We start from the raw sequence: 9,419 nt of genomic DNA, 5'->3' as shown, positions 1-9,419 counted from the left end.
ACTGTCAGAGAAAAGACAAGGTACATCCACCCCTTTTTCTGGATAAGTAATGTGTTTTCCCTAAACAGAAAACGCACGCAAACGCATAGGCAAACATTACAATTATTTTGTTTTTGGATAAATACGTACTCATCATAGCACAAAATGATATGAAATATGCAATAATGTAGATTGTACAATTTATGAATCTTTTATAATGTGTATATGGTGGCGAAAAGTGGTCCGATTTGTTATGTTTATTGTATGGAAGGGGAACCATTTCGATGCGTTTGGGTCTCCACTTCCGGGTCGTAAATGAAGAGTTCATTTGGTGCCAAGTTGCCAGACGAAGCGACCAGGAAATACATTTTCAACGGGAAAAAAGATCTTCATTATCGATCGAGTCTGGACTTGAACGACCGCTCATTGTCTGCTAAGACGCCCGGGAGCCATGTCCTAGCATCTGTGGGGATTTTGTGAGGGGCCTGTCGCGATGCAGAATTTCGCCCGACGGTCTATCAGGAGAATCGGAAGAAGTGTGGTACGTGTCAACTTGGGTTCTTTTCTTCGATTTTCCGTCTTGTAGAAGCTCTCCTTTCTCGTACTTCCCTCTAACAATCTCATCAAATACAGGAGATATAGAATTCTTGGCAAAAATTCGAAAAACGACAGCGGATATGTTTAAAACCCCAGTGATAACCAAGTATTAAGGTACCTTAACGTTACTGGTACATGCACAGGTGTATGTATGTAGGCTCAGTCTGTGGTGATATCTGTTGCACCAAGCAGATGTCACCGTTATCTGGTTAGAGATCGTGTGGCCTACTTTCCACAGGTTTGTATGAGCTGGTTGAACGGAAAAACACAGCGTTTGCATTTAGCTTTAGCTTAAATACAGTACCATTCAGTATTAGAATCAGTTCTCACGGGTATTATAATATGAAGCATACAGCCTACTTAAAATTCAAGCAAAATAAAACATAGTAGCAATTCAAGATTGTTTGAACAGAAAAGCCCTTCCTATGTGAAAACAGTATTTTTGTTGGCTTCCTTGTGATGTTAAGAAGCATTTAAAATTGTTTTGATTTTAAAACAAAGTGTATTGCTTATGTGCACAGTTGAGGATGTCATATGTTTTAACATCTGTTAAACGTAAGCCTTCAGTCCTGTGTTTTGGGGCATCAAACCTCTTAACACAAAATCAAGAAGAGCAGGGTTTGGTCAAATTATTGGGCAGAAATTCATTCCCTCTATTATGTTACTCAATAAACAATGATCAATGATATGTTTAAGGTATGTAAACTAAACAAGAGTTGCCATTGTTCAGGTCCAGAAAGCGTGGTTTGAATTTTTCTCTTATTTTGTAGAAACATGGACTTTGCACTATTGTTTTAACCTGGGTGTGAACCACTCTACCAGGTCAAAGTCTGTAACTTTGTAAGGTCATTGGCCTAACAAGATAATTATAAGGTGTGTTATACTTATAGGGTACCTGAGTAAGGCTGTGTACACGTACATGTACATTCGTTAGGCATAGGGAAGAAAATTTTGTGTTTCCTGTTTCAGTCCAGAAGCTAAGTTTCAGTACCTTGACAGAGTTGTAAGAAACAGGAGGCGAGCAGTAGAAACAGATAAAAACCCTCCTGGTTCCGGGTCGGGGTTTGAACCCAAGACCCCCGGGCGCCAGCTTACAATCCGACGCTCCTACTGAATCAGCAAAGGTCTAGGACCATCGGCCAGGTCAGTTGGTAGTGCCTATAAACCCCCCACGGTTATAGAGTCACCATACATTTGTAAATATTTCTAATTTGTAGAATTGTACCACAAACGTTACTTATTTCAGTCAGTATTGTTGCAAATGTGAACTTACAACACAGCAAAAATTTCCTTTCCCCTTCTTCATGTGCCATGAAATCAAGTCTCTGTGAAAATAAATGAATTTACCATAACCCGCAGCACTCAAAAATCAGGCCATTTTCTTTCTAGGGCAATACATACATGTATGTATACACACTGTAATATAAGCCCTGCCAATTAATTACTATGGGAACTGTGTTTGAAATTCCGTGGGCTCAGTTCCTCATGGAATCATAAAGTACTTCTGAGAATCAGAAAGCGCCCTGCAATTTGGTCTTGTTTTAAAAACACCAAAAAGCTCTGAAGATTTCAATACACAGAATGTAGTTAAGTGGTTGTTAGATTCAAATAAAGGTAAGAATCACGTTCTTTTACTTGTTTCTTTCATGTTACTCATTTATATTAATTCTTACTAGTAATGTTATGACTAAATATGATGTGTGAAATTTAATGTATCTTTTAAAGAAATTTGTATTTGAGTTATCTCTTTCTTTCCTTTGTAATAACGTAGTCAATAATTTGTAGAAAAAGTTTTTCCATTTCATTTTCATTCCATCTAGTCCTTTTCTGTTTCCTTTAATTTCACCTTGGTTTTTCCTTTTGTTTTTATTTTCCGTTTGTGTCTAACAAAAACGGACTGCAGTGATCGAAAGCTCCCGTGTTTGGTTCTCGTTGGAAGTGCGTGTTTGTTGGTTGGTTGGTGAAACGTTCTTGTGCCGTGAGCGGAGATATGAAGAAGAAGACAAATAAGGTATGGAGCGTAATCAAATATGCATAATTAGAAGGTCTAATATAATATATGTATCTGTTTCCAATACACACAACTGTTAGTGTTACTCCAATCTCTCAGTATCTGTATCTATCTGTATCTGTATAGCCGGTAAACCGCCTTTCGGCGTAACACACCAGCTTCGCAGGCACACGGTGTGGCGGCAGCTGGCTATATTATGTACCGAACGACTTGTTACACCTAACCCTTGAACATCTAACTCTAGACATTGTTTAAAGCTCTAGACATTGTTTAAAGCTATCTAATGACAATGCCCCTACTAGTACTGTACTTGGTGACAGCGAGTTCCACTCTGCGATAGTTCTAGGAAAGAATGAATTCTTGAACACCTCAATCCTTGGTTGATAACTCTGGTACTTGAAGGCATGGCTAGCGCTATTTCTTGTTCTCTTTGAAATATTCACGTAACAACATTTCATTGTGTACACAAATATTATACCTTGAGAGCCATATACACACCGACTACTGTACACGTAGATGCACAGATATGTATTTATAATGTATATCTTAAAATTACTTGTAGACATATGCAAACTCAGTTCTTTATTTATGCATACCTTCAAAGCTGATACACACAGATTACATAATGCATGGTCACGATTTTCATTAATGCAAAGACACATTCACTTGTATATAGTAATTAGACATACCTTCAAAGCTATGCACGCTAATAGATGCACCTTATAATTACTAGTGTTTATCAATCACCCAGCTTTAATTATTATTTACAACCAAAGGAATCTAATTATCACAAAGACACAACAATACACAGTATAATGTAGCAGAAATAGGGGATATGGCGCAAAAGTGCTGATGACTTCAGTGGAATCTTGGAACTTGTATTTTAGCCAGTGTCTGTCTTTCTGTGATTTGACGGAATTTGCCACTCATGCCAGACAAAAATCTGACAAACATGGAAAGATATATGTCATTAAACCTAAAGCTTAGTCTTACCATGGCACCAGTCTACCACTGACTGAAGGAGGCTATATATAATATAGTCAGTACCAGCAAAAATACTTGTGTATCTGCCTCTCAAAAGAGTCAAATACAGCAGGAAATAGCATTTCAGAGGGTCAAGATTTTCCCTAGGATTGTCACGCTCAAAATGCGACCCCTTGCACCTTCAGCAATCTGTATCATGTTACGTCAAACACAATTAAGATAACGTTAACAGAAAAAGAATTCAGGCTGGATAGAACACTGGTTTGAATCCAGGTACCGTATCTGTATCTGTATAGCCGGTATAACCGCCTTTTGGCGTAACACACCAGCCTCGCAGTGACGCGGCGCGGCGGCAGCTGGCTATATTACACAGGTCAACTTATTACATCTAACCCTTGAACTTCTAACTCTAGACATTGTTTAAAGCTATCTAATGACATTATGCCCCTACTGTACTTGGTGACAGCGAGTTCCACTCTGCGATACTTCTAGAAAAGAATGAATTCTTGAATACCTCAATCCTTGGTTGATAGGAATCTTAACTGAAGTCATCTTATTGGCAATTTCAAAAATTTATACTCTAAATTTAGAACACAGTGAGAATCTGTTGTACTTTTTGGATGTATAGCCCAGAAGAGGTAAATACTTTGAACCTAAAGCTTGAACACATCAATCCTTGGTTGATAATTCTAGTACTTGAAGGCATGGCTATTTCTTGTTCTCTTCTGGGTTGGTATTACTATTAGGTACTTAGTAGTTGGGACGTCCACCAGTTTATTAGTCATTTTGTACATCATGCATATAGTCTGGACATTTTTCTTCTGTCTTAATAAGTAATATCCTTTTGCTCTTCTTCCACCAAAAAAAAGCAACCTGGAGGCATACATGTATCTCTCTTGACAATAGTTGTTACCTCTGTTCTATTGACTTATAAGCTTGGACAGAGTTTACCCTCAAGAGGGAAAGGCCTCGAGCTGTCTCACTTACCAATTTTGTAACCACAATGAGATATTCCCCTCTTGTCTGTAATGCTTTACAGATGAGAAACCGTCATTGCTCATAATGAAAAACACAAGATGACATTTTGGAAATGTCCTGGCGTAGTAGGGCAGGTACATGTAATTAGTCTGCTGTGGTCGCACCATTTGTCAAAAGTGACAGTTCAACATGCACCAATACTTCATGCCTTGAAACGTGAATTTCAAACTTTGAAATGCGACCTCTACTCTAAATCTTCATTTATTGTAGCAAGCAACAATATACAGGTAGACCAATTGCTGACTAGTATTATAGGTCTTGCTATTGTATTTAACATACGTACTACATGTACGTTCAAATGTATGATGTGTATAAATCCAATGTTGTTTTTCTATATGTTTTTATTGATGTACAATTTGGGGTGGGATCTGGAAAAGGTGCTTCACCTGTTCTCCCTCCCCTTCCACATATCTGGTGGAAAATTTTAATAAACAAATAAACAAATTTATAGAAGTACAAAATATAAATTTTAATATCATTTAGTTACTGTGGCGATAGATGTTCTTGTCCCCAAAGAGGGCATTCAGCATTTAGTAGCACTGTATTCTTTTACAAACTGAAACATTGTAAACTTAAATAAATCAACCAGTAGGTCTGAGATTCGATGGATTCTGGGCGCCAGTCCCTGGATAGATAATGTCTGCTCCAGTTGCTGCTACTAGGAACCATACATTTTGCACATCCAGATTGGGAGGTGGTATATCGGAACTATTGGAGCGGACATAAAGTATGGCATCCAGGCTAATTCATCTGTAAAACAGCAACTAGGGGACAGGCTGGATGTAGCCTCCTGTGCAGGCCTCCTGGAGGGTGGGATCAAGTTTTGATACTGCGTTTTGTAGAATTTTTAATGCGTTCTTCAATCAATCAATCAATTAATCAACCAATCAACCAATCAACCAATCAATCAATCAATCAAATGATTTTATTTGTGAAAACGTAGAATAACTTGTAGCTGTTGGCTAAATTATGTCTTGCTGTACAGTTTGCTTTCTTAATATTTCTGGCATAAATAATTAAAATCTATTACAAATGAACATACTAATATGAAATACTAACAAACATTTACGGTATTATGGAGGAAAGACTAAACATCCTAGTTGACCACCCTAACATAGTTATGAAAAGTTGTTTGGGCAAATTACAGTTCATCACTTGAATATCATAATATAGTTGTCAGCCATCCTACATTTGTACAACCAGCCACCCCATGGCGCGTACAAACCCCATGGCTGGTTGTAGGATGGCTGGTAAAAGAAAGCGTTAAAAATTGTACAAAAACGCAGTATCAAAACTCCCACCTGCCTGGAGGCCTGCACAGGAGGCTTGGCTGGATGGATGGATGGAAAAAGGGCAGACCACAAATCTTGAAATTTCCTGTCATTTTATTGTTTGAGTACTCATTTTACAGTTAGATATTAAACTAAGCATTTTGGACAAAATTTTACAGGTAAGGCACCCCTTCTAAGATTGAAGGAGCACATCTTAATAATGGCCTTTGGAATATATTAGAAAAATATACCGGGGTAGACAATGTATAGAATATACAAATAGATATGAGTCAGTATGACAGACAATGAATAGAATATACCAAAATATATGAGTCAGTATGACACACACAGACACTGATTTATTTCATCATAATATCTTGTACGGTAACCTTTTTGTACAAACCTCACTAACCATGCAGCATCGAGAAAACTCAGAATCACCTGGGAGGGAAAAGAACTCGAAAACACCCCACACCCAGTGTACCTTGGTGTCACCCTTGACAGGACTCTGTCCTTCAGAGAACACGTCACCAAGCTAAGGAAGAAGGTGTCTGCCCGTAACAGCCTTCTCTACAACCTGGTAAACTCCAGCTGGGGAGCGGACCCCAACACCCTCAAGCAGACAGCACTGGCTTTGTGCTACTCCACTGCTGAGTACTGCGCCGCAGTATGGGAGAGGTCACCCCACGCTTCCAAGGTTGATGTGGAGCTGAATAGAGCCTGCCGCTCAATCACCGGTAACCTGATGGCTACCCCCCTGTCAGCACTGCACACACTGGCAAGTATCTGCCCACCTGGCATCCGACGAGATGTCCAGACAAGGACAGAGCGAGAAAAGCAGCTCAGTGATCCTAGGCACCCGTTATACGGACACCAGGAGGTCCCCCGACGTCTGAAATCCCGCCGCAGCTTCATGACGGCCCGACGCCTCGGGGGTATGTCACCAGCGACCCTCAGGGTAGAGCTGTGGAAGGAGAGTCACCCAAGTAACAACAGGGCACTCCCTCCCCCCAGCGAGACACTGCCCCCAGGGACAGACTTGCGCAGAAGGGACTGGGTGGCCCTGAACCGGGCAAGGGCTAAGGTGGCCAGGACAGGGGACAACCTGGCACGGTGGGGCAAGTCCACCAGTACAACCTGCAGCTGCGGAGAGGACCCTCAGACCATCCAGCACCTGATGCACGGCTGCAGGCTTGGTCCTACCTGCACAGACACAGATCTCCAGGAGGCCAATGAAGCAGCGCGGAACTGGCTGGAGTGGATTGGCGATAAGCTATGATGATGTAACCTTTTTGTTACTGTCTAGAATCTTCTCTATGAACAGATTACAATAAGGCTTTGTGATCTAAACATTGTGAGGGTTAAGACAGAAAGCCTTTCACATGTACTAAGAGTATGAATACTGTATGATGCAGAAATTTATGTTAGTTACAACTAAAATCGTATACATCCTACTTGAATCCTCCCTCTGGAAGACCAGATTACAACAAGACTTTAGGATCTAAACTTGACATTGTGACTGAGGGTTAACTTAAGGCAGAAAGTCTTCTGCTTATAATATGACGTACATGTGTAGGTGAGTTGTAACTAAAATCGTATACGGCCAGATGATTCTTTTATACATTCTACTTATCCTCTCAGTGGAAGAACAGATTACAACAAGACTTTAAGATCTAAACTTGACATTGTGACTTAGAGTTAAGACAGAAAGTCTTCCGCATATAATATATGACGTAGGTGAGTTGTAACTAAAATCTTATACCAGATCATTCTTTTAATATACATTCTACTTGAATCCTCTCAGTAGAAGAACAGATTACAACAAGACTTTATGACCTTAAACTTGACATTGTGACTTAGGGTTAAGGCAGAAAGTCTTCCACATATGATATACAAAATGTATGATGTAGGTGAGTTACAACAGTAAAATCGTTTATGGCCAGATGATACATTATATCTACTTGAATCCTCTCTGTGGAAGAACAGATTACAATGAGACTTTAGGATCTAAACTTGACATTGTGACTTAGGGTTAAGGCAGAAAGTCTTCCGCATATAATATATGACGTAGGTGAGTTATAACTAAAATCGTATACGGCCAGATGATTCTTTTATACATTCTACTTGAATCCTCTCTATGGAAGAAAAGATTACAACGAGACTTTAGGATCTAAACTTGACATTGTGACTTAGCTATAGGGTTAAGGCAGAAAGCTTAAGTCTTCTGCATATAATATTATGACGTAGGCGAGTTATAACTAAAATTGTATTTATGGCCAGATGATACATACTTGAATCCTCTCTAGTCTCTATGGAAGAACAGATTACAACAACAAGACTTTATGATCTAAACATGACATTGTGAGGGTTAAGGCAGAAAGTCTTCCACATATAATATATGACGTAGGTGAGTTATAACTAAGATTGTTTACGGCCAGATGATTTTAGGATGATCGGTTGAACAGGCTCACCCTTACCCACTGTAGTGGGTGGTAAATCCAATCATTCTTATTAGCCGTACAATGGTTTTGCGGATATGACCATAAGCTCACTCGTAATAAAAGGATCTGTTGGCTAATCAAAAAGGGATGAGTTTTAATGGAACAAATGCTGTTTGTGGTTTTATGCTGTGTAGTTAGAAGCGCCTGAATGTTGGTGGGATGATCGGAATGCTTGGTCTCAAGCACTCAAAATTAAGGCCACACCGACTTAATTTTATGGATGACATCCGTGCATGCATTGATTTTCGCCTGTCCTAAAAAAAAAAAGATCATGTCTACCGAGGCTCTGGCCTGGCTCTAGGCCTGGGTAGTCCATGGTAGTTAGCGACAATACGGAGCCAGGCAACCAGGCTACCGAAGCTCCATGACTCAAGAACTCAGTCTATACATACAGTGCCGATTCATAAATTCCATAAAATTAAGTCGGTGTGGCCTAAGGGTGGTCCAATGGCAACTGACCACTAAAATTTAGGCTAAGACAAGGCACTTTTGGACAATGGGACAATAGAAAAGTAATCAACTTCAGAATGTCAGCCCTTCCTTTGTTTATCAGGCACACGTCCTGGGTTTTGGATCCGGAAAAGTCCCCCAAATTTCCTGTCTACTCTGCGATTATAGTGCGCCTGGGAGTGAACATAAGCAAAATAAAGTTGACTTCAAGTTGAAGTCATACAATACTTCCCAAAAACAGGTTAGGACAGTTCATCCTCACTTAAGGCCACACCAATTTAATTTGTTGTTTCTCGGATTTTTTTCTGAAAAAAATATGAAGCGACAGGGCGAAATAAAAATAAAGAAAAAACAAGCCAAGGCACCCCATGATAGCCGGAATGTTACTATATGAGCCATGAAGTGAACATACCAGGCTGGTTTATAATTAAAACAATAGATTTTGAACTTTTAATGAAACAAAATTGCATTGTTACATTGAAAAACTTTTAACAACTAGGAAGAAAAGGACTTTCTTCAAACGTTGGACCCAAAATATGTCTTTCATTGAGCATTTTGCAGTTAATTTAGAAAAAAAATTTTTTTAAG

General features: G+C 39.5%; 1 protein-coding gene across 6 annotated transcripts in view; it reads left to right on the top strand.

The window, feature by feature from the left end:
• Nucleotides 1-220: 220 nt before the first annotated feature.
• Nucleotides 221-9,419, top strand: part of LOC109463763 (probable phospholipid-transporting ATPase IF) — a 92,308-nt gene continuing 83,109 nt past the window's right edge. For 5 of the 6 annotated variants that reach the window (XM_019760616.1, XM_019760620.1, XM_019760618.1 and 2 more), the window contains exon 1: nucleotides 221-520. In XM_019760616.1, coding sequence (XP_019616175.1) covers nucleotides 473-520 — 48 coding nt within the window. In that variant the 5' untranslated portion in view covers nucleotides 221-472. Of the gene's footprint in view, nucleotides 521-2,479; nucleotides 2,588-9,419 lie in introns of all 6 variants that reach the window. The other variant, XM_019760617.1, reaches the window with a different exon arrangement.

This window comes from Branchiostoma belcheri, unplaced genomic scaffold (assembly GCF_001625305.1).
Source record: "Branchiostoma belcheri isolate BF01 breed outbred unplaced genomic scaffold, Haploidv18h27 scaffold13, whole genome shotgun sequence".
NCBI classification, from domain to species: Eukaryota; Metazoa; Chordata; class Leptocardii; order Amphioxiformes; family Branchiostomatidae; genus Branchiostoma; species Branchiostoma belcheri.
The sequence above is the reverse complement of the archived record's forward strand: the minus strand, read 5'-3'. Positions and strand labels throughout refer to the sequence as shown.